The sequence below is a fragment of the Xiphophorus couchianus genome, chromosome 22 (assembly GCF_001444195.1).
Source record: "Xiphophorus couchianus chromosome 22, X_couchianus-1.0, whole genome shotgun sequence".
NCBI lineage: Eukaryota > Metazoa > Chordata > Actinopteri > Cyprinodontiformes > Poeciliidae > Xiphophorus > Xiphophorus couchianus.
Genome location: NC_040249.1, coordinates 10509215 through 10535380, shown reverse-complemented (window position 1 = coordinate 10535380; position 26166 = coordinate 10509215). Strand labels below are relative to the sequence as shown.

At 38.6% G+C, this 26166-nt stretch overlaps 2 protein-coding genes across 2 annotated transcripts in view; one reads left to right on the top strand and one right to left on the bottom strand.

Moving 5' to 3' along the window:
• Positions 1-1185: 1185 nt before the first annotated feature.
• On the top strand, positions 1186-4492 carry ppifa (peptidylprolyl isomerase Fa). Its single transcript, XM_028007849.1, has 6 exons — positions 1186-1408; positions 1499-1529; positions 1600-1688; positions 1794-1890; positions 3869-3944; positions 4030-4492. The coding sequence occupies exons 1-6, from the start codon at positions 1265-1267 to the stop codon at positions 4163-4165; spliced, it is 573 nt and encodes a 190-aa protein (XP_027863650.1). The 5' UTR covers positions 1186-1264; the 3' UTR covers positions 4166-4492.
• A 9481-nt stretch (positions 4493-13973) lies between these two features.
• The window catches only part of zcchc24 (zinc finger, CCHC domain containing 24), a 41737-nt gene continuing 29544 nt past the window's right edge, over positions 13974-26166 (bottom strand). The window contains exons 3-4 of the mRNA XM_028007715.1: positions 17548-17712; positions 13974-14672 (exon numbers count right to left, since the gene is read on the bottom strand). Coding sequence (XP_027863516.1) covers positions 14559-14672; positions 17548-17712 — 279 coding nt within the window. The 3' untranslated portion in view covers positions 13974-14558. The remainder of the gene's footprint in view (positions 14673-17547; positions 17713-26166) is intronic.

Genomic DNA, 26166 nt, shown 5'->3' with positions numbered 1-26166 from the left:
CTTGGTGTCTTCATGTTGCCTGAATCAATGTTAGCCGGTCATGCATGGTGAAGCTAACTGGTAGTTCAAGAAGGGCCAACTGGAATTGTATGACCCCTATATTGTCAGCAAGTTTGTTTTGTTGGGGGGTTTTTTTCATAAAAAGTTAATGACTATTAACGTGGGAAACAGATGTAGGAGGTAATGTGCCATTCGTCGTTTTCATATATGAATCAGGCACTGAGGACAGAAGATGAAAAGCATTAAATATATTAAATTAACATCTTATTGGGTTTTATTTGCCCATGCATGTAGAATACAAGGCCTAAATAAAAAACAACATAAAACCAGGAGGCGTACACTGAGTCCACAATTAGGTCACAGAAACCAGAAGCAGCAAGAGACTATTTCAGCACTTTCCTAAGTGTAGCATTTGAATCGGTGCCTGATGTAAAGTCACTAGTGTGAAAGGCAAAGATATATTGTAATTTAGGTGAAGGCTATTGTTTTTTTTTCTCTTTCTCCTTTTTTCTTTCTTTTAAGCAGTTCCTTTGAGCGGAAATACTTTACATGTCCCATTCTCAGATACAGGAAGATCATTGGTGGTGCACCAGCTCCTACTTCTATTTCCTGTGTAAATCATCATTGTTTATATAACTATCCAATGCAAACATGATGACTGGTTCGCAAAATGGAGTTAGCATAAACTTTAAAGGTGGGATGGGGGAAGGGGGAATGTGTTTGCCCTTGGCTCCCTTCAGGTTAGTTTTAGCTTCCAGAACCAACTGATCTGGATTAATGTTAATTGAAGAAACCAAGAAAAACAATGTGCTTGGATGGCACACAAAATTTGCACAGCATTGTATATGTTCACTGCTAAAAAAGAAAAAAAAGTCCTTCTTGAAAATACACATGAATGTTTTAATTTTATTAAAGTTCCTTCATTAATTAATAATAATTAGTTTTAGTTGTAGAATCTTGCCAACATCCAGGGCCAAATAAAGTGTTGCAACATAAAACCCCTACTTTTTGTTTTAGCACGAATAGCGGAAATTATTAACATCACTGAACTGCTTTGAAGTCAGCTAGAAATAGCCAAACATTTGGAGCAAATAGAGGAAACAAAATAAAGTTGGTCTTGTCATTTTACTACCTTCCTCGTGGTGTCGCTGTTTCACTCTGCGGCAGGTCTGCCTCCTTGCTGTGACGTCACATGTAAACAGCAGCAGCACACCTACGGCCGTAGAGACGCTGGTAGTTCCTCTGCGTTCAGCCAGCTAAATATATGTTACAAATTAAAAACCGCCTGCGGTACGGCCCGCTGGGTCTCGCTGCTGCCAGGCTGGTCTCCTCAGGCCCCGTCAAGAACCCCGTCGTGTTTCTGGACATTGAGGCCGACGGCGAACCTCTTGGAAAAGTAATCATTGAGGTAGCTCCAGCTAACACACTAGCCTCTTTCATAGACGTCGATTCCACTCTCATATCTCATATTAACTCATTTGTCTATGTTATCTGGCAGCTGAACGCGGATGTAGTGCCAAAGACTGCAGGTATAATTTTAAAGAAACATGCAAAAAAAGATTTATTTCTTATAACTAATGCAAATTTAATTGTGAATAGAAAATTTCAGATCCCTGTGCACAGGAGAACATGGCTTTGGATACAGAGGCTGCAGGTTTCACAGGATCATCCCTGACTTCATGTGTCAGGTGAGGTTTTTTTTTTTAAAAGAGACAAAATAATGCAAAGTGATGCACAGTGTTTAAAAAGAAAAGTTGCAGAGTGGTGACCATTCTTTGTGTTTTCTGTCACAGGGAGGAGATATCACCAGCAACAATGGCACAGGAGGCAAGTCTATATATGGGAAAACATTCAAAGATGAGAACTTCAAGATAAAACACACCGGTCCAGGTATAAGTCAGCACATTTTGCTATCACGTTTTTATACGTGATACGATGACTGAGTGATGCCTTTACGCAGAGTTAGATCAGTCTGCATGGTCGTGATGAAGACTTTCTCCCAACTGATTATTCTGTGGATAAAAAAAAAAAATCCTGACGTGGCAAACACCCTCAGGTTTCTCACGCCTGGGTTTTGGTTTTATGGTCAATATCACCTTAATAACTGAAGAAATAAAAGTGTTAAATTAACTAGTCAATTAAAGAAGACAATAAAATGTAGCTGGTATAAAAAATAAAAACAGATATATATATATAAAGTCATGTCATCAATCTATGCTCGAGTTGAAAGACAGGGACCAGAAAAGGCAAGCCGCTTCACAACATAGGAATAGTAACAGAAGAGGTGTAATCAACTATAAAAGGGGTGTAAAACTCCAGGCCTAGATGCACACGGTCCTGCAACTTTTAGATGTTCCACTGGTCCGACACACCTGAATCATATGACTGAATTAGCTTCTCAGCACCGTCCAGTTCCCCAGAGTCCAGCTAATCAGAGACGCATCTAAAAGTGGCAGGACAGAAGCCCTCGAGGCCTGGAGTTTGACATCTGTGACCTACACTGTTAAAAAAATCTTAAAGTGTTGTTGTTGTCAGACCTCACAGTGTTCTAGATGAAAGTTGGTGATGTAAAAGATCTTGCGTATCTGACACGGTCAGACCGATGGGAACCTTACAAGTTAAAATTAAAATCTTAGGCAATTCCACGCTGAATAGGAGGCCAGTGGAGTGAAGCCAACTCTGGAGTTGTACGCCCCCGCTCCCAAGTTCCTGTGATAAGTTGAGATGACGCTACATTCTGCACCAGCTGCAGATGATGACTGAGTGATGCCTTTACGCAGAGTTAGATCAGTCCGCATGGTTGTGATAAAGATTTTCTTCCGATTTTTAGGACCAAAACAGAACTTGTTTGTTTGTTGTGTTGATGTTTAAAAGAACTGTTTCCAGAATTACACCTAGGTTCTTCACATGGGAAAGACTATAAGGAGCCAAAGGGCCCTAGATTATAGTGTGGCCTCCCATACATAAAGATTTTATTTTTATTTTCAATTTAATTAAATTTATTTTCATGATTTAATATAAAAAAAATATATATAAACACTTTAAAAAGTAGCCTATTATCAGATTTATATGTAAATAGATGTGAATATCACCAGCAAAGCAGTGTAGAGAACATATTCCCTTCTAAAGATGAAACCAGAAGGCAACAAAATAATGAAATACAGCAGACTTGGCAGAATCAACAATTAAAAGGCAGTCATTTAAAATTCTTAAATGTCATTTTACTGCTGTGATACTGTTTAAAATTAGACTGACACTGTCCATAATTAAATTATTATTCACCAGTGACTTTGCTAAATGAAAACTATTTTGTTCAGAAAAGAGAAGGCAGTTTGGAAATGGGCCTGAAGCCTGACAGACTTCACCAGACAGAATGTTGTGATTTATTTAAAGAAGATGAACAGCAATAATATATATATATATATATATATATATATATATATATATATATATATATAAACTCAATAAAACCCAGTGATGAACTTACTGTTCCTCTCCACTAGATGGCAGTTCTTAAGCTCATGAAGCCACACAAACTTCTGGTCATATAGATTTTGCAATCCTGATGTGAATGACCTACTTTTCAATGAGCCAACATGCACAAATCAAAATAATTTCTTTTCTCAGATCAACATTTTTTTTTTCACATGGAGTTTATTTTTTCAGGGCTCGTTCTGTTGTGCGATCAGAGATTGCGTAAGTCGTGGAGGAAGAAAAACAGGCCTCTTTTTCCCCTCACACAATTCTTGACTTTTATTATCTGCTTCAGTGAGGCCTTAATGTCCCTGGATCAGGGGTAAAGTAAAAGGGGACACAAAGGTGTTCTGGAGTGCGACAACGCTCCGACTTGGTGTTTCGATCTCCGCAGGGACACTTTCGATGGCAAACTCGGGGCCTCACACGAACGGCTCGCAGTTCTTCATCTGTACAGCAAAAACCGAGTGGTATGTACTCGCCCGTCTTCACAGAATCTCATTGTATCCAAGTGTGTCTCTTTACGGGGCTGAGCTGTTGTGTTTCAATTGGCAGGCTGGATGGAAAACACGTGGTCTTCGGGCAGGTGACGGATGGCATGGATGCAGTCATGAAGATGCAGTCCTTTGGTCTACATGATGGGGGAGTGCTCAAGACAATAGTCATCACTGACTGTGGAGAGATCAAATAAAAACCACAGACTGCTCTTGAATGCAGCAGTTATGCTTTCACTATAATTCACTATAATCACTATAATTAGGATTTGTTTAACAGCTATATTTATCTTAATATTAAATTATCAAGATATTGGTCAAAACGGTAACAATATGATTAATCTCAAGTGAGGAACATTTAGAAATGTGTAAAAGATTTTATTGATATAATAATGCAATAAGTACTGTTGAGACATATTCCTGTTATTGAGAATTCTGCTCAGTAAAATACACTAAGAATACACTTTGTACAATCTGACTTATCTATGCAATCCATTTAATAAAATCAGATGGGTTTTTCCACATCCTCTGTTTTTGAACCCTGTTTCTATCATAAATGTTTTGCAATTGTCTCTTGGTATGGGGTTTCGGTTGCCTAAGAGTCAAGCTATCTGCTTCTGTTGTTTTGTTTGTGGCGAGGCAGATGTTTCAGTGTGTCGGGACTGAATGATGCTTGTTCAGCTACTGAAGGTCTTCTCCTTATGGATACTTTTGATGTAGGTTCTGCTGAAATGTAACCTTCCCAAATATGTCGCCTGCGTGGGAACATTGACTGTGTTGATCCAAAACGTGTATATGGGATATAGCTTAGCATTAGTGTGTGGGGAAGCGGGGACTTCACAGATGTGCAGCTAACCCAAGAACCCATGCACCCACTCACACACACAGTCACAGCTGGGTTCTGAGATACTGAATGACTCCAGCCTGTAGCTCAGCTTTTAAATGCAGCACCCAGATTTGTCAGAGTGAAATACAATTTCCGATTCTTTAGATATTTTTTAATTTTTTTCCTACTCAGCTTCTGTCAAGCTTTAATGACATAGGCTTACACCTTCTTTGTGTGAGCAGTAATGATTTGTGTTCACTGATCTGAGCCTTCCCTCTGCTTTTAGACACGGTAACACCTGAACACCATTCAGACAAATACAGCTTTTATTAACTTTCCTTACTGTGTGATAAGAAGGATCAAATATCTTTTGTTATTACTACATACAAAATACTCAAGCTTGACTTCTACAGTACCTTCAAAAGCTAAGTAAGAGCAGTGAATGTTTTACAGTTTCTCATTACACATTTTCATTAGAATTTGCTGTGACAGTCCAACGCTAAGTGCTGCATAATTGTGAAATGAAAGAAAAATCAGATATGGATAATCATGTTTTTTTTTCACAAATAAAAATGCAAAAAGTGTGGCATGCATCTGTAAGGGATAGTATTTGTGGAACCAACTTTCGCCAGCAAAAACAGTTGCCCATTTTTTAGGATATGTGCCTTTACAACTTTCCACATCCAGAGACGGAAAATTCTGCTCAGATTTATTTGCAAATGAGCTCAAGCTCAGCCAGGTCAGATGGAGATCGACTGTGAATGTCATTTTTCATTTCTTGCCACAGATTCTCACTGTGATTTCGGTCTGGACTGTGACTGGGTCATTCTATTGCTCTGGTCTGCATGTGTCGTAATGTTCTTTTTTTACAACTATTTATATTGAGACTCTAAATACTAAATTAGGCTGTTGCACTGGATTTTAGTTAAGGGTGTCAAAGTAAAAGGAACTGAAAACAAATGCATACCACAAATGTCTGGTTTTCATTAGTAAAAAAAAAAAAAGGTGAAACATTTTTTTCTACCACATCACAGCTATGCACTAATGTGTGTTTCCTCTATCATATAACCTACAATAGAATCCATAAAGTCAGTGGTTGTGACGTGAAAAGATTTTCTGAAGGGCCTCGCCTTTTGTTGCAAAACCTTGTCAATAACCGAATTTTGCTACACACACACTATGCACTCCTTTATACTCAACTCCGTTGCTGTGTTATTTAAATAACGTTTTACAACATCTCCTTATTTTTAGAGATGAGATTTTAAAAGTACAACAGCAGGACGTACTCTGTACTTTCATGCACAACTAAGAAGCTGTTTTACAGATTGTTACAAGCTGTGGTCTGATTACAGGACATGTGCTCCCTTGTGCCACCGACCCTGCTGGTTTTAAAGCTTCCCGAGGAAAAAAAAAAAAAACGTTCCACTTGCTTTTTTTAGACTCACACTTCAGCACAAGTGACTTCCTGTCCTTTGGAGCAGGATGTGACATCCCCCCGATTTGAATACAGTTACCAGATGATGAACATGTGAAGTACAGTAGATGTACTCCGGGTTCAGTCAGTGCAAATGATTTGGTTTTCTGGAACCACAGAGGAACCTGAGGATGTGTTTAGATTTGCACATAGGATCTTTATTTGAAAGGCAGAAGGAAGAGGGGAGGAGGCCCGGGCCAACCCGAAAGCCTGAGAGTGGGTGGTGCTGCTCATCAACCTAATACTTCATGAAAGTAAATAATGAAGCGACGTGAAAAGGCAAGCTCTCGCCCCTAAATGAAAGCACATGTGTCCTGACCTTCCATCGTTTGTTTGAATTCTCAGATTACATTGTTGCCATAGTGACTTTTTTTTCCCCTGCTCACGCTCTGTTTGGGCTAAAAGATGTAACAAACTTGGTATAATTTGGGTCTCCACCCTCTCTTAGTTTGTAGCCATTTGAAATGCGTGTTCAATATTGTGAATAAGAAAGCTCGACCTGGAGGAGAGTGGCGCTGTTCTCGACACGTGCAAAACAATGACGTCTTGACAGCTGGGACCGGCCACTTTCTCAGCGAAATGACTCATATTTATCACCCAGCACACGTGTCAGCGAGTGTCCTTTTTTTATGTGTCTTTGGGGGGGGTTCTATCCACAGCCAGACTCCGGGTGTTGAAATGCGAGGCCTGGCAGCTTTATGTGTCTGCTATCTTTCAGCACTTTCACGGAATGTTTTCTTTTTTTCTTTTTTAAAAAAGGGTTTTAAACATGTCTCACCCGACTGCATAACACAACTACCATGGATAATCCATTAGGAACCTCTTCACCGTGATCTATGTCCTGTGTAGGAGCTAGAGCCTTCGAAGATAGAAATGAAGCGATTGTAAAACAGATTTTTGCACAACTATTTATAGCCTTTAGCTATATCGCAACTACAAACTTCACTGCATTTTATTGAGATTTTATGTGATAGACCAACATAAAGTAGTGCTTTACTGTAAAGTGTTAGAAAGAGGGTGTAGACACCATTTACTCTGATATCCCTTGATAAAATCCAGTGAAGCTAATTGCTTACAACCTTGTTAGTTTCTAACGTCCACCTGTGGCTAATTGAATCCGAGTATAAATACAGCTGTTCTGTAAAGGGGTCAGAAGGTCATTGGGGAGCAAATGGCATCACTAAGACCAGGCAACACACAACAAAAGCTAAAAGAAGCCCCATTTAAGGTTCGTAAGAAACCATGTATGGTACAAGAGACATGCAGAAGGTGCTAAAAATGACATGCGTTGTGCTGTGTGAAGGCAAACTAACACCGCACATTACCCCGAACACATTATTCTAGCAATAAAAAGTGGCAGTGACATCACCATGCTCGGGGGAAGTTTTCGTCTCCCAACAGAATTGAAGCTGGTTCGAGTCGATGGGAAAAGGAATGGAGCAAAAATACTGAGTAATCCTGGAAGAAAAGCTGCAAGAGCCAGGAAAAGAATTGAGACTGAGTGGAAGGTTAACCTTCTCGCAAGACAATGACCCCAAACATTAGAGCCAGATTTTAAATCATAACCTGTTAAATGATTAAAATGGTCAAGCCAAAGTGCAGCTGGAGCTGTTTCGCCAGGAAGAATAGTGGGAGAAAGTCATTGAATGTGCAAACTGGTAGAGACATCCTACAAAGACTCTCCTTTAAGCTATTAACTCAGAGGGTTAAATACAAATGGACACCTCACTTTTTGTCTTTTATTTGTAAGAAAAAAAACCCCCTGAAAACTCGGGTATCCTTTCCACTAACTACAGTAGATGGCACTACTCTGTTGTGGTAGTTTATAAATTCCTTATAAACGACTTTCATCTGTTGTTGCAACATGCTAAAATGTGAGAAAGTTCTTCTACACTGGAGACATCAGGAATCAGTGAGGAGGTATTGGCTGAAACCAGACACAAGATAAATAAAAACAAAACACACTTTGAGCAGATATAAATTTGCCTTTTATTCATCAAGCTCTCAACAGCTCCAAAGCACTAAAATGTTTTCCCATCTATCAAATAAGGCACATTTTGGAATGCCGTTTCATGGACGTGAAAAACAGACCTGTGGCCGACGCTCCAAACCTCTCCGGTCAATATTTCCCCAAAAAATAAAAAATAAAAAAATCATTCACCTCTCGCCTGCGTTCCGTCCAATTCAAACATAACATTATTGCAATATTGCATTGCAAACATCTCAAGAGATACACACACACACACACACCCGCACACACACACACGCACACCCCACAGAGAGAAACAGAACGTTCCAGCTCGACCACATTTAAGTGTTAACACATTACATTCAGTAAATATGTGTTAATCATAGAGGATACACTTCTGTTAAATGAAATACTTCAGGACTAAAGTTGCTGATAATGTTAAAACTACTGTAAAGGATTTAAATAAGTGTAAATTGCACAAAGTAATATTTCATCCAGATCCAAACACATGCACATGCAAACTCGGGACAGTTATTTGTCAAACACACCTTCCTGACAAAAGCATAGCACGTCCTAATCTACAAATACATTTTCTTCTAACAGTTTCCTGTCGTTGCTGCTTTAAGCAAACTACATCTCACAGTTTAATGTGCTTATACAGTGGTGAATATCCATCACTAGATAAGAAACAACAAAAACATCATCTCTGCATGTTAACACAATGAATTTGCATATTAGTGTTTACAAAAAGAATACATACGGCTTTAAGGCAGGTTAGTCGCATATCTATGTGGGTTATTTAACACTGCTACCACATGGAAAATACAATGGCTTATAAATGAGAAAGGGTATTAATTATGTACCAGCTTTTTCTCTAATAATATTCTATGTAGACATCAATATTTCCTTCTTCGTGAAACTTTGTTGCATATTCTATACAAAAAGTGTTGTAAAAAGTCCATAAATATTTCTGCAGGATATTCCTCCAGACGAGTGTAAAATAAAACAAAAACAATTTCCCAGCTTTGATTATTTCTCAGCAATAGGCCCTTCTTTATAGACAAACAAAAGAAAGCTATATATTGATAAACATCAGAACTCATGGCCATCAAATATATACATAAAACATCTTAGTCAGGGAAATAAGTTGCAGATTGCTTTAGAAATTTCAACATCTAGTAATGTTTCCAAAATACACATCTTATTTATAGAAAACAAAAAACAAATTCTGATCTGGTGATGTACTAGAAAATTCAAAATAGTCTACAAGTTCATTCTCTGTTTTTAATGTCGTCCATCATTCGATTCTAGAGACGTCATTTATAATGGCACCATTATGTCCCGTTTCTGTGTGGAACCAAACTTTCTGATGGGATTTTCTTCTCCCATAATAACACTGTTACTCATGAGGTTAATTTATAAGGCAACATTGGTATGTAGTCTGGCAAACCAGTTAGTGTCACTGAACAAAGCAAACGGAGAACATTAACAGTAAGACAAATGGATTGTTCCCATTAATGGATGACTGTAAAAAATTAAAAAAATCCCAAATCTTCTGTTTAAAGGGGCACTCCGCCAGTTTAATAAATAAAGTTAGCCCATTCTCAGGTTTTGAAAAAGCAACACCTTTTTGTAGACTGAGAAAATTACGTCAACAGCATCCTAATGACACGTAATCTCACTTCATCTGGAAATACCAATTAAAAGGCTTCTGAGTTTTAAGCAGAAATGCATCAAGAAGACAACTGATGACTAGGACTGACTTTATCCCTAAAAAGCTCTATACCTGATCATTTTTAATGTCAGTCAATGTGTCATAGCTAAGTCAACTGTTTACACTAACAACACTCTTGAGTGTGGAAGTTGTAATGGAGGAAAGAAGACTCAGCTGTTCCAGTATTAAGGTGATATAAAGTAAAGCACAGAGGGTGTGAGAAGATTCCAGAAAGGAACAACTTTCTATAGACATTTTGCCTCCTCCTTCCGACTGCTACTTTTAAACAGGGAACGAGACATTTGCAGATAACAGGGAGCCAAACATATTTACTTAAGTTCCTTTGTTTTTTCCTCTTTAATGGATCCAGTTTTGCCTGTTATGAAATGTACTGGAGTTGAAAGAGTTGGCTTTGTTTTGGAAATCAGCTAAAAGTCCATTTATTTTTACATCAAATGCACACAAAGAGACTGCTGTTTACAGTTTCAGTGTTCTAACTTTGGTTTTGGAGAAAATCATTGTTTAGTTTGATGTTTTATTGCATTTTATTTCGAGTGCGGAAAGTACAAAAAAAGACAGTTTTGTTTTGTGCAGCTCTTAAAGAAGTCAGAATTGGTGAAAATGGTCAGCAACAGGTTGGAGATCTCTAATATTTGCATCTTGACTATTGATACCACATGGCATTCACAGGAAATCAAATCACAAGGGATCTTTACACCTGTCCTGTGAATGCAATGTGATCCTACTGTTAATAGCACAGTAAGAGGTGGTCTTTATGTAGCCATATGGCCAAATGCCTTTAGTACTCAATAAGCAACAAGTTTTGTGCTACAATTAGGTGCCAACTGTTTGCATAAGCATTTCATTGCAAGCAGATGAGGAATGAAAATGCACGAAAGCCCATAACTGGTAAAATAAACAAGCAAAACAAAAAACATCTAGTCTTTGCAAACAAATATTCTGTAAGCTAATTGTATTTAGCAGGGAAATCAGATTACATCACATTTATGCCAGGCATGAGTCGATGTACTTCCAGCTCTCCATATGTGATTTAATCATCCCAAAAACACAAGTTAATGCCAGGTGTGATGTCATCTTTTAACAGGCAGTGTAGTTTATAAAAGATTATGTTATGGGACCATATGGAAAACAAGTTAGTGGGATTTTGAGTTTATTCCAAGTGACTGAAAGTGAATAAGACATTTGCTTTTGTTAGTGTTAAGCCTTTCAGCTTTGTGAACTAAATCCCTGGAGTGCCCTTTTAACTGAAAACGTTTGGCATTTAGCTTCATTTCCACACACACAGCAATGTACCAGTATGACTCCAAATACTGCAAGTAAATGTGGATGGGTTTTTTTGTTTTGACAAAAACAATATTTTCCTGGATAAATGCAACCACAACAGATTATAAGGAGAAACAAAACGAAGCGTGAGGTCCAAAGTTTTATAAGCATTTCGTTCTGTTGTGAGGATCTAAAAAGAAATAACATCTATGTTGATATTCCATGACAACAGACCTCAGTGGGATTGTTATTGCCAGCTGGAAACGCTGGTCCAGCAAACTGCTCTGAAGCAAACACCCGCCATGCCAGTTCAACCGCTAACAGAGGGGCTTTAATCTTTTTCTCATCCTTTGTCACATCTTGAACCTCCATCAGACTTTCTGAACATCAGTTAGCACATACACAGTTCCACCTCTGAGCCCACGGCACTTACCCTTTACTCTTGAAATCTTTTGAAGGCACGTACATGTTACAGTATAAAAATATACTCAACCAGCGTTTAAAAGGCTTCAGATACAGTACATATAATGGGGATCACAACTCGCATGGAAGAGAATCCTTTAAAGGTAGATTCCAATCATTTGAAACTAATATAAAACTCCCTCTGTAATTCTTCAGATGTACAGTTTGATAATACCTCCTGACGTCACAAAGCTTATGATAGAAGGCACTGAAAAACTGTGTTACATCACTTTCAGTATACATAACAATTATCAGCTTTGCCTTTCACTTAGCCAGAGTTCAAATTCAATTCCTCCACTTATAAATTATCTCTGCACTTATTCTGAGCTAAAACAGATACTTCAGGATTTTCAAAGTGAGGTTCCATCGAAAAGTTATAATTAACCAACATCTTACCAGCAGTAGATAACTTTCTGAAAGAAAAGCAAAGACCAAAGCGAACAGCTACCATCCTACACAAGGCACATGCCAGTATTAGATTATCACAGTATGATAAGTTTGAGTGACAATACAAAAAATATATATAAAAAACATTTCATGCCTAATTAATTTATAACAGGAGAGCGACAATTATTCTAACTGCTGCTAAATAATTAACATATTGCTAATTATTGCTATAATAATGTTATATTTTACAATTGCTTACAGTTATTTTAATAGACTTAAAAACTCTAAAAAGCACCCACAAGATTTAGTAGTAGTTTTTCTGTTCTTGTACTTCCTTTTGATTTTATGATTTTACTTTGTAGAGTAAAATTGGGAAGGTTAGTATCCTTCTTTCAGCCACACATCTGGCAGTCCACAGTAACACATGGGGGAGGGGCAGTATAAAGATACTTATTGCTCCATACTGTCCAAGAAGATGCTGGTGACTTCTGCAGTCTCTTTTGAATCTCAACATAAAATTTTTAACTGAATGAACGGTATAATGGAAACATTTACTGGTACTGAAACTGTATCTTTGAAACCTCAGGAGGATTAAATATCAGAAACCAGCTCATGCGCTCTCCCAAATCCAAAACTTTTTGTTTAAGCCAGCACTACTTAGTGAACCTGAAAACTCTTAAATTGTTTGCATTGGGGTGCTTTTACACAAAAGTCAGTTATTATTTTTAATATTAGGAAAATAATGAAAGTAGGAGACAGAGCACCAATAATCTTCCTGTGCAGATAACCCCCACTGTAAAAGTGATAGCACTTTAAAGGTTCCTACCAGACATTTTTCCTACACACTGCTGGCCCCTCTCAGACTAGAGGTTAGCTTCAGCCTATGGATTCAGCTAATTTGGATTTATATAAAATAAAAACGCAAGCAGGCATCATAACTTTTAAACAAAACCTCTTTTCAAATAACCTGAACCATACCTGTAGCCTTCCTGCATAGCCTCCCTATTCAGTTAGCTACTGGACAAATGGTGAAGGCATTGGAAATAACTACCAAATATAACTACAATGTATTTCAATTCATTTACTGGCTTGTCAAATGATACAGTTTAACTTCTAAGCTTTTTATATATACTGTATATATATATATATATATATATATCCATCCATCCATCCATTTTCTGTTCACCCTTGTCCCTAATGGGGTCGGGAGGGTTGCTGGTGCCCATCTCCAGCTACGTTCCGGGCGAGAGGCGGGGTACACCCCGGACAGGTCGCCAGTCTGTCGCAGGGCAACACAAAGACATACAGGACAAACAACCATGCACACACACACTCACACCTAGGGAGAATTTAGAGAAACCAATTGACCTTACAGTCATGTTTTTGGACTGTGGGAGGAAGCCGGAGTACCCGGAGAGAACCCACGCATGCACAGGGAGAACATGCAAACTCCATGCAGAAAGACCCCGGCCGGGAATCGAACCCAGGACCTTCTTGCTGCAAGGCAACAGTGCTACCAACTGCGCCACTGTGCAGCCCTATATATATATATATATAAATTTTAATTCAATTCAAAGCATGGCAAGAACTTCATTGCTATAAAGAATACTGTTTAACAAGATCATATTCAGACTGAAACTATAGATTGACTCTTCTTTTGATTTGAAACTACAGTAATCTGTCCAACATCTGCTGCTGCTCAATACAGCTATCTCCAAATTTGCAAAGCAAAGAAAAATCCCTAGAGGGGTTCGGTGAAACCGCTTCTGTCAACATTTTCAAAAATCCATCTGAGGAGCGACGCTATACGACTGAACCTACAGTAGTTCCTAAATACACATGGAAGCAGTAACACAATGTGATACACAAACATAGAAAAAAAATATTCCATATGTCCCAGTTAAAATTCAAATTGCACACTAGAAGAAAAGGAAATAAATATGTGAAATGTAAGCTCGGGATGTATGGCACTTTATCCCTCAATTAATTCACAGTTAGTAAGATGTGCTGCTGACCCCTAAAACGAGCGGTCGAAGGCCTTCTTTTTCATTTTACCATCGCTAGAAGCCCTCTGACTAAAATGTTCACCACATCGCATACTTCACTTGGCAAGAAAAAGGAAAGCAGATCTCTGTAAACACAAAGCCAACGAACCCCAAGGTGAGGTATTGACACTAAACATATCGTCAGTGACACCAATACGATACATGCTTGGTGCTAATTCATCGATACATTAATTTGCTGGAGTTAAATATACATTTGGAGTAATGCAGTTTCTAGTACATGGTTTTACAATTTGTTGGAAAGCGTGCAAGATGAATGATCCTGATCTTACAGAAGGAAGGTGTCAGAAATAAAGAGAGGACTAGAGCTACCGTCTGGAAGCAGAGTGGACAAGAAGGGAAGACCTGCTTGTCAATAGGCAGATAACATGAGTTATGATGGCAAAGTTCTTTCCCTCTGGGTAGAGATGATTATTGCACGCGGCGGCAGTAGTAGCCCAGGACTTTACATTTCTCACACAGGTGTTGTGGATGCTCTTTACTCTGGTCAGACACATCCAGGCCATCTGGCTTCTCCAAAGGTCGCTGGAGAAACAAACAAAACAAATAATGAGTCAGACTAATTAAGTAAAGAAGGGCACTTTGGTTTTGACCTGTTAACTGCAAGGAAGTGCTTTCCATCAGGTTGTTTGCCAGATCCTACAAATAAAGTCATAACCTCTTATTGCCAACAGATGGTGCAAATCTGAATGTTTTTATGTCGCAGAGTGCTATTCTCAGTTCTGGCAGAATACTTATAGGTACATCGATACCAGAGCCCAGACTCTGATTGGCTGAATAGTCCCACATTTTAACTCCTTCCCTAAATCGGCAGGCGCAGTCTCTCTGGTGATAAACGTTTACATCAAATCCTGTTCACAAAGTTTCTTCTTCTTATAATCTCTCCAATTTAACTGAGGCGTAAACATTTTGATGTCAGTCAGAAATAAATCCCCTGTTTGTGATAGGAATCCTTCACTTAGAAGGGGAAATTTGACATTTTCAGATTTCAAAATGATTTATGGAGACTCATAAAACTGAATTGATTATGCACATTTAAATCAAGTAAAGCTGTTAGTTACTACACTATAAACTACAGAGCGAGCAGTTTTATCAGCAGTATGTCTGGCCTGATGGACACCACATGGAAGTTCTTCATAAAACAGGTTTTTATACTAAACACAGTTAGCTCAGAGACATGTAAAGCCTCAGCATGCTTTTGCTGTAAAGCATGTACCAGAAAAGAGGGAAATTTTCATCTGATTATAATGGACTGTTTGGAAATATTAGCATCAGGTTTCTTGGAATCATTATCAGCTACAAAGGAAATGTTTCAGAGCGAGCACGTTTGGAGGTGATTTTAACAGCCCATCTGGAAATTTTTCCCTCTCATTTATTCCTTTCTTCTCTGGAGTTTTTTCCCCCCTCAAAACACTTATTTATTCCAACTGCTTTAACTAAAGGAAACCTGGTTAGTATGGGTCATTACAAAGACATACTTCAGACTTCCACTAATGACTCTTCCAGCAAGATCTGGGGCTTTACTACTGCTGCGTCAAAGACATTAAGTCCCAAAGCAAAACTGGAAAGTCTAATGGCGATTTTATGGTGCTTCCGTAGTGGTTTCAGGGAACCATGGTGGACATTCTTACTCCTGCTGAACTGCAGTCGAGCAAGAGACTCATTCAGACTGAGGAAGTTAATTGGCTACTATTGTCCTATTGAAAACTAGTTTGTGTGATATAACAGTGGGATGCTGTGAAATCAAGGTTCGATGAAGTGCGAAAATATTAGAGTTGGGACTGTTCTGATCCGATCTGGTGTTGTTCTTAGATCAGATATCAGGGTGAGGCCACTGATGCATAATCCCAATTCAGGAATGATTGTTTGTTGTCGAAATATTCCTGGACACGTTTATAATATAGCATTACCAGGAATCTCATTAAATAAACCAAAAACCCATCATAAAAGCAAACAATGTGCAGTGACACTTTACAGAGGAGACATAAAAGGCCACAGCTGCTGACTAAATATCAGAAAGTTGTTTTAGTTTAGATTTTTGAGCTCTCATACTCTATCAGGGAGAAAATGCGATGTAGAAATGTCAGCACTCTGTTAGAAGACACAAGTTATGCATTTTCTAGGATCTGGAGCATGTCTGTGTTTCAGTCAGGCCATCAATCACTAAAATGCTAAAAAAAAAAAAAAGTTTAAAATGGCAACTTTTTAGGTATTTGGTTGTTGAGCTTTTTGTTCACTTCAAATGCTGCTATCCTAAAGTAGATACCTGAACGTTTGCTCTCACAAAGCACCACCTATTTCCACAAAAGTCTTTCTTGGTGCTGCAGTCTCCAGCAGATCACCCTTCCCACACACAGCTCCTCCAGACTAGCAGCAGCAGTAACTAGCAAACACCTGTTGGAACTGAGAATCTGCTGAGCTCATTATACAAACTACGTCTCAGTTCAACGCTCCCAAAACCGTTATATAGTTCAGATACAAAAGGATATAAAATGGCAAAATGTGCCTGGAAAAAAATAACTCCGTTCCTTTAAAATAGTTTGAATAAAAAGAAGTTGACACCCAATCAGTCAAAGCTGAAAATTCCTGGCATGACTTCCAGATACAGTTCAAATCAAAAATAACAATTTAAAGCTTATTGATTGAAAAAGAAGAATGTAGTTAGTTTGGTCAATATTCTTAGGGATCGGATCACAAAGCTGAAATTTTATGAAAACCAAATATTAAATTTGTAGCTTTACTTTCAATTGTTTCACCTGTGACACATGGGGGAGATCTTTTATTTTCAGCTTCAGTTTTTGTAAAGGTTAGCAGAGAGCTGGGCCTCTAGCAGTCAGCCTAATTTTATTTCTGGAAGTGGAATTGCAGGAATGTGGAGAAACATAAATATTAAAAGATGAAGTGTTAGGGATAAATATATCTCCAGCTGGAAAACAGTGGATTCTTTCTTCGCCTCTGCACCAAAATAAGCTCTGAGAAACATTTTTTGGACAGAAAGCAAAACACTGGTTGTGCACCATGTTAATTGCAGCATGTATGGTTTGGAAAAAAAAAACATTATGGTTAATATGATTTCATGTTTTCTTCCTGAACATGACAAGACTTTTTGCCACTTCCTAAGTGGCATAAATTTCTACGTGAGGCATTCATAAATGCTTTTTCTTTTAGTCTTGAGCAGACTAACTGCCTAATTATAAATATTTATGCATCAGGAAATGTAATTTGTTTATTCAATGTTTGTACATCAGTGTAGATAAAGTGGTTTTTATTTCCCTTAAGTGAGGCCATCTGGAAAATCCTTGAACCAGTCTGAATTCAGTTAACTTTAGTTGAAATGAGCCAGACTCCGTGTGCAACATTTTCCCACTCAGATCAAGTCACGATATGTTGGCTGATGTACCTGTTTGTGTGGATAGACGTTGATGTGGCATTTGATGCATTCCTGTCCCATGTTGGCCCAGGAGTTGCCACTCATCCACTTCCTCTTACACTTGGGGCACTTGTACTCGCCAAAGCATCTTTTCTTCCCTTGGTAGGGTGTCAGTCCTTCCCCCTTGGGTCTGGCCTATCACAGCAGAAAAATAAGAATTTCATTCGGCTTTAGATCCTTGATATGATAAAACAAAACAAAACAAAAAAGCAACAGCCCAAAGTTGTTGTTTTCCTGCAGAGGGACATTTTAAAACACACTTCTGTAGCACACGGGTAACAACTGGGTGTTTCCATCTTCGTTACACTCATATATCAAAGTTCATCACAAGCAGAACACTCCTACACACAGTTTTGGCTCGATATGCGGTCATCTAAATGACGTTTGCTTCCATTACAGCTGTGTTAAATTATTCCTCTGATTCTCAACAGGGAGATGATTGCGAACAGTCAGCCATGAAAAAAAAAAAAAAAGCATTCGCCCGAGGACGATATTGTCAAAAGGCGCCGCCCCATGACTTCATGTTGGCAGCTGTTTTTGAGCCACTATAATAACATTTGGTAAAGAGACTATTTTTCCCCCGTATAGAAGATTGTCGCAAACATACACCACAGATGACATCAACAGCATAAATCACAGGCTGCCAAAATAAACCCGAATATAAATGTATCTGTTAGTTTGTTAGAGCGTGTCATTATCAATCTGAAATCTCTGCTCGGCTCCAGCTCTCTGTCAGATAAGTGGAATCAAGGAACATTTTCAACATGCCTTTTTTGCATGGAGTGATATCAGATGTGGCAGAGAACAAAAAAAATCTTGATGCACAGCATGCATGCAGCTGATGGCAGCTCTCCAAAAGGTCAGGAAGCTCTTTGGCCTTTAAGTGATATCTAAACTATCTTGACACTCCTGACTCCATGCAAGATCATTTTGGGAATCATTTTTAGACATCTTGGATGTGGATGATGAGGGGCGGATGGGAACAAGAAGACAGGTGACAGTCAGAGCAGTGCCTTGCGAACATGAACTCCTTGAGCTTTTTCACATTTTGTCACGTTAGAACCACAACCTTCGTTTTATAATTTTATAACACACAATTGATAAGGGAAGGACAATGATATATGATTCTTAACATATTTTTTAAAAATCTGCAACATGCACTTTTACTCATCCCCCTGATTTAATTCCTTATAGCACCACAGCTTAAAGTTACAGTCTTTAGTTACGTGTCTTAACCTGATTTGCGTATCTACAAACTACTTTTTTTATTTGTTGGTGAAAAAATAAGCACAGCCCAAACAGTACTGTGGAAATGTGCATCAAAATAATGGGAATAAGTCTTGAAGAGCTTTGTCAGTTCTACTGAATTAGTTTCAAGAAAGGTCAAAGTTCCCCTTGCTGATCGAAACTACTCTCTTTACCATATCAATTACAAGTTAATGCCATCAACCTGCCAGTATATGGTAATAAAGTGCAATGCAAAAAGGTATAAATGTTAATTTGTTCTTGTTAGTGTTAGCCTCATAAGTTATTTGACCTGATATGCCCAAACCTAAAAGATGCCTATGTTCGTTTCCTGGTTGTATCATGAATGTTGTGGTTATTTGTATTCCTACCAATGGTATTTGTATTTTTCTAAGCAAATTAGCCTTGGGAATAATAAACTTTACATTGATCTCCTTTTCTATCCAGTCAGCTAAGGTGCACAAATAAACATTGGTATTTTTGCAGCCGTTTATTTTCAGATGATTTGGTTTCCTTGATAAATTTATCAAAAACGCTGAAACCAAGTACAATTTTCCTTCCACTTCACAATCGCTCACCAGTAAAAGATGCGAAGACATTCAAGGTCTAAGAAAACTTATGCAAGGCACTGTATTCCTGGCCGTTCCTCCCAGCCTGAGTGTGAGTAATAGAAACTTAAATCAGCAGCATCTGGTGCTTTCCAAAAAGACGTCAGCACTCTGCATCATCACTAGCAGGTCCGGAGTAAGTATGCAGGGCTGGGCTTCCATCTGGCTCTATGGGACCATGACCTCAAGCCCCAACTGTCAGTGTTGCATCTTCAACTGAGAACGCATGCAGCCTGGAAAATCTGACTCCTGCTGGCCTTATCCACATCAGTCCTTATTCACTCTGCCTGGTGTTGCTCTCTTGATGCAGTCATAGCAATCAGTGCTATGAGAACGTTTTGCTGGAAACTTTGCTGCAAATGATGCATCTACTATATGGTCCAAGTATAAACCAGCTGACATTATTGTTTGTAAAAACCTAAATACGATGATGTAAACACTATGGAAATGTATGGGCGCACAGAGCTTAATACCCGGAGGGTATAATCTTAACCCTTGATATTCCTTTAGAAATAAATGCAGAAGATAATTCCAGCTAGAGCTGTTTGTACTGATGTGAAAGCTAAAATCTCTGATTTTGCAAACAAGACTGAGCAGAACAGAAACAGAACTCATTCACCTCATGACCATTTCTTATTTTGCTCCAAGCTAGTTTCCAGAATCTGGCCCTTGGCCTCTGGCTGCACATCACGATCTGCCTTTGCTTTAAGACTTTCAGATTACCTCAGACCTCTCTGGACGACCAAGCTGTAGGAAAAAGATGGATGTTAAATTTTAAACCTTTGATCATGTTGTACACATCATGACTTTTAATGGGTAAGACATTTGACACAGAACACAACATGGTTCATTATGTACAGTTCTTTCATTGGGAACTGTATGTACACAGAATAATTTATTCACATGCGTGGACAGCTAATGATGTCAGTATTCTTTCCATAATCTACTCATAATCTACTCCAGTAAAATTTGGTTACTCTGTGTGTTTTTGGTCTAATCAGGGCTCAAAGTGTATAATATCACAAAGGTTGAAAATGGCCCAAACAATTAATAGAACATTCTCATTCTTCAAAAATGAAATGAAATTACAGTTGAAACCAGATATTTACATACACTAAATAAAAGGACACAAACATGTTTTTAAGACTATCGGAAGTTCAGACAAACACAACTTTAGAATTACTAAAGTTATTTCTATTTGCTAAATGAAAGAAAACAGCAAGAAAATATTTAGAATTTTTTTTTGTAGTTTTTCTCAAATTCAAACACCTACTCATCAGGGGTAACTGTTTTTTAAAATGTGTGAATTGGGTTAAACTTTTTGGGCTTTCTTCCACAAACCTCTGATATGTTAATTGACACACTTGAGTTCATTGGAGTCGCACCTGTGGATGTAATTTAAGGCCACACCTGAAACACATTGCTGTCTTATTTGACACAATGGGAAGGTCAAAAGAATCAGCCAAGATATAAGGAAGAGAATTGTGCAGCTGCAAGAGTCTGGTTCTTCCTTGTGAAGAACCAGCATCCTCACAAGTTTCTTGGATTTGTTCTGAAGTCAATCTGCAAATATTGAACCAAAATACATTAATCTCTACGACACAGAATCCATTTTCCTTCTGAGCAGTTGGACATTCCCATCATGTATCTACTTCTATGAAACTGTTTGAACAGAACCCTAAAGCATTGATGAGTTGTTCACAAGGAAGAACCAGACTCGTGCAGCTGCATAATTTTCTTCCTGATATCTTGGCTGATTCTTTTGACCTTCCTTTTGGCCATCATACCGAGGAAGACAGAAATGTGGCTTTAAATTACATCCACAGGAGTTTCTCCAATTGACTCAAATGTGTCAGTTAACTTATCAGAGGTTTGTGGAAAGAAACCGAAACTTCTTATGTTTATAAATACATTTTGAAATGCAGTTATTTCTGATACTGAACAAAGAATGTAAACTTCTGAAATTGAGAAAAGTTGCTAAAAATATTCTAAAAAAATTTCTCACTGTGTTTTCTGGCTTTTAGTAAATAGAAATATCTTTTGGTGATTTTAACTAAGCTTAAACAAGAAATATTTTGTATGAACTTCAGACAGTGATTAAAAAAACTTTTTGTCTTTTTATTCAGTGTATGTAAAAATCTGGTTTCAATTCTATATATTAGTATTTAAAAAAAGTATCTTCTTAATTTACCGAAACACTAAACTAAAGAGTTCAAATCAAAATCATCCACTAAGCAATTAAATTAATTTTGTTCAGTTAAATCCTCTTGTAAAAAAGTGTGTTAATCATTTTTGATTATATTTTATTTTTAAAATGATCCACTTTTATGTACATTCCCTGTGCAAATTTGGCTTTGCATAGCTGCAAATCACCACAGAGCTCGTTTGGACACTTGAAGTTGTAAATCTCGACATTGCACTTAAACTGTGGTCAGCTGTTATGGGGCCATTGCAACACTCTGGCTGTCATGGAGGTCTCAGGCAAAAGCAGCGAGTTTAGGAACTGAAGTCACCAACTTTGCAGGCCCGGATGGTGCTGCGCAATCCACCAGACCCCCACAAAACACGTGGGAAACGATGCCACAACAACATCTGGATAGCCGCGTCATAACAGCCGGCACAAACGGAGAGAGCAGAGGAAAACAGATAGGTCTGTTTATATATATATATAGACTTTTGTCATTCTGTTTTTACTTATGCGGTGAAAAGCAGATTAAAACTCTCCGCTGTAAATGTTTTAGAGTTGATTTCCAGAAAAGCTGAATTTATTAACTGTACACAATGCACTCCGCTCAGTGAGTAATGGGATCAAACTGCGTCATCACACCACACAGCGCTATGGGAGATGAGCCTGCATGGGAAGTCTTTTTTCTTTTTTTTTTGTGAATGTTTTCCTTTTCGACTACTCAATAAAAGCTTAGAGTAAAACCTAAATGGACATATTTCAGCAATTTGGAGCGTTTTAGTTGTCTGTCAACCAGGAAAACATTGTGAAACAGCTGCTGACTTCTGTGCCAAAAGGCAGCAAGTGGAGTTTGTCACTGCATTTTTTTTTTTTAAACAGTGCTTGGTGTTTGTTTAAGTCCCGAGGCTGAAGGCTTGTGAGCTGAAGTAAGATAAGGGTCAGAGAGTGTGTAGAGGACAGAGAGCTCAGAAAAGAAACACGTCCTCGCATCGCACACAAATGCATTCACACTTTGGGTCAGTGAGCTGTTAATTGAGGCATGTACGCATATGTGATGCACACACTCACAGAGGCAGCGTCAAGACGAGCGTGGCCACACACAGACACGAGCAAATACTGCTTCAAAGTCCTTTAGAGTGGACACACGCAAACTGAACAGATTCCACATCCACGGGTTTTCCTGCACTCTCGAGGCCCGACTGGAAAGTCTCAGTTCACAGTTTCCGGCAGTACTCCTACTCTGTTTCACCCCACTCCCCCCAGGAGTACACAAGTCGTTCCTTGGCTCGTATCGCAGGATTAATGAGCTCACAGACTGCATTAAATAGAATAAACAGAGCTGAACTTGAAACACTGAAACAAAAAATGGGAGAGAAGGAGGAGAAACTTCTTTAGGATTTGATGAACATACTAAAAAACCTGCAGAGTGATTGAAAAGGAAAGCGGACAAATTCAATGAGCAACTATAGAAAGACCTTCCAATCAGCCTTTAATATTTGAGGGGGGGGAGGAAGGTGAAACAGAGAAAGGAGGAGGCGAAGAAGGAGAAGGAGGAGGAAATCCAAATCCAAAGCAGATGGCCTCCATAGGGGCAGAACACTGAGAGCTGTCGTAAAATTGCTGCTCTGCATTCAATTAGACCTTACATTTCAGAGACACAGAAACAGAAACAGAGAGGTGGGGGGATGAAACAGTGTTAACATACCACTGAAGTTCTGGCCACAACGACACTGGACTGAACCCATTATGTGAAGGAATGTGGCAAGAAAAAAAGCAATCTTCAGGAGGGACTGTACATGTGTCAGACATGCACAAATAGAGTGATATTAGGAATCCGAAGCACGAGCACCACTTCTATGTACATTGCTACATTAGACAAAATGTGTGTGTCTGAGTTATTCCAGGCAAGACGACACCCAGGTAATAGGGTGAAATTGATTAAAAAAGGCATGTGGTTCAGACATTTAATCATAAAATTCCAGTTTCGACATCGTTTTGCCACAAAACCATGTAAAAGCTTTCTTTTAGTGAATGTTTTAAGCATATTTCTATCACCGACCATGGACAAAAATGCAACCCTGACCACTGTCTTCAAGGTGGTGTTGAAGTCAAAGCTGATCTCATATATCAATACGAGTAATGACCAGCGGACAGACCCCAGACTGTAGACACCTCCCCAAAACCTGAAACCTTAGTCCTCTGTTAAACAGGCTAGCCTTGGTTTAATGTTAAAACCCTCATCCAAGTCAAACCTAACGGGAATCATCACCGAGCTTGCTGCTTTCAAGGTTGCGGGCAAGATTTCATACTTTCTCTAAATATATTGGACGACACGTGCACCTTTGACAGTGAGGACTTCATATTAGACCCGAGGTCAGACCACAAAAAAAGTATGAGAAAAAGTCTACAGAACGTTCTGTGCAAATACCTAATCTCATTCAGCATTATGCGAGTAAAACAATTGAGTAAAGTCGTTTAAGAAGCATCTAGGACATCTATAAAAATGATCTAATCTGTAAATATATAGTTTTATTGCAGTACAAAGTCACCCCAATATATAATAAAGATAACAGAACTATTTCTAATGCATTTGATAAAAAAAAAAAAACATTTCTAGTTACTCTTGTAAAAAAGACAGACTAGAGCAGATGCCTTTAAGTAAGACAGGCATGCATCGATCTGCATAGATTAGGAAATGGCTACAAGACCATCGCTTAAAAAGTCTAAAACAACTCAATTGGTGTCAAATGAGGCTGGATGAGGACCAGAGTTTACAATTAATTTTCAAAATGTGCTTTACGGGTATTTGAGAGGGAAGTGTGAGACTGATATGTCATACTATTTTTTTAAGATAAAGAATGTTAATACTAAAGAAATAGTAGCTTAAACCACTTAAATTAAAAAGAAGCTGAATTTGATATAAAAAGCAGCCGGTTTGCATTTATTTATATAGTCTTGTAAAACTACATATTGACTTCCCTTTAGGTAAGTTGGCATCTGACCTAAAGGAAAGTTTAGGTAAGACTTAGGCTAATCTGCTCACTAGGCTATTCTGAGTAAACCAGAGAATAATACATTACCTTGTTTTGAAGCAGTCTCATGGTTTTCACGCCAAATCTCCTCACCTATGTGACGTTTCTCAATGCAAACATTTGCACATGTAATCAATGACAGAACAGATGGCTCAGTCCCTTAGAAGAACTGCAGCTGAGTTGATATATTAAGCCCATTACCTGTATGTTTAGTTTTTTTCAGCCAAGAGTTGCACACCAGTTTTGCACCTGGTCTGTGCTCCGTTATCTACTTGGTGATCTTGTCCGCTATGCTAGATACTACCAATACTCCATTGTTTCTTAGTACCAACAGGTGAATGAATGTGGAGCTCTAGAGATTTAGTCTGTCTTTGTTTTTAGCCACACTTTTTCAGACATCGATCAATTTTTGATTAAATACAAACAACTGTTTTCAAATTACTTCATTTATTAATGGCAACAAGCAATCCAAACCAACCTGCAAGTGGAAAACGTTTTCCACATATTCAATTATAAATTAACTGTAGTGAACCACATTCTTTGGACAGCTGTGTTTGGCTTCATTTAATAGAAATACCTAAACTAGAATCTGTCTGACAACATGAAGTAAGCTAAAAGATGCAAAAAGGCAACTTTAAGCTTCACACTGCTGTATATTCGACTAAGCCTCTGTAATTAATTAGCTAATTAATTAATTGTCAAATGTCACAATCTCAGTTTTTTCCATTTGTTAATGCTTAAGTCAAGTTAACGATGCAGCACAAAACTCCACTTCGTGATGTGATTTTGTTCGACGTGTTAAACTATTCGCACAGTATAAAGTTTTGTGAAAACTGAGACTGTGTCAACTATTCAAAGAGAATGTCTGAGGTTGTTTTACAGACCACAAAGTTAAAAGCAAGAACATTTTGTTGGGTCATTTAGGGAAAACCAGTCTTGTAGAACTTTTCTTCCCAGAGGGAATAGTTCGGCTGACCACATGAAGGCAACTCACATGTGGAAGAGATATGTATACCTGTCACTGTGAAAACAGGAAAACTTAGTTTGTGGAACCATCACGTTTAATGTGTTGTCTGACATAACAGAGATGACAGAAAAAAAGATCTGAGGGTGCCTGTCGGCCAGAACTCTGGACCAAGTGGGGGCATGCAGATGGTCGCAAATTCAAGCACCTCAAAAGAATGGCACTGTCACCACCTCAGCTGTGTCCCACTGCGCACAGGACAAGCATTTTTTATTGCTCGTTTCCGCCACTGGGGTAAACAGCTGCAGCTCCATGCCAGAACCTCAGCCAGGTGCATTATGGGAACTGTTTATCAATCCCACCATGCACTGCAAGCTCTAAATACAGCCACTGTTTTCTGGTCATTCGTCTCTCTCTCTCCCCCCCTCTCTCTTCTTCCCTGAAGTCTTTCTCACCTCCTTCCCTCCCTCTGGTCAGCTCCTTTGCTGGTGCAGCTGTCTCTTCATAATGCCTGTAAGGAAAAGTGGCCGAGGCTGAGAGTGATGGGAGGAACAG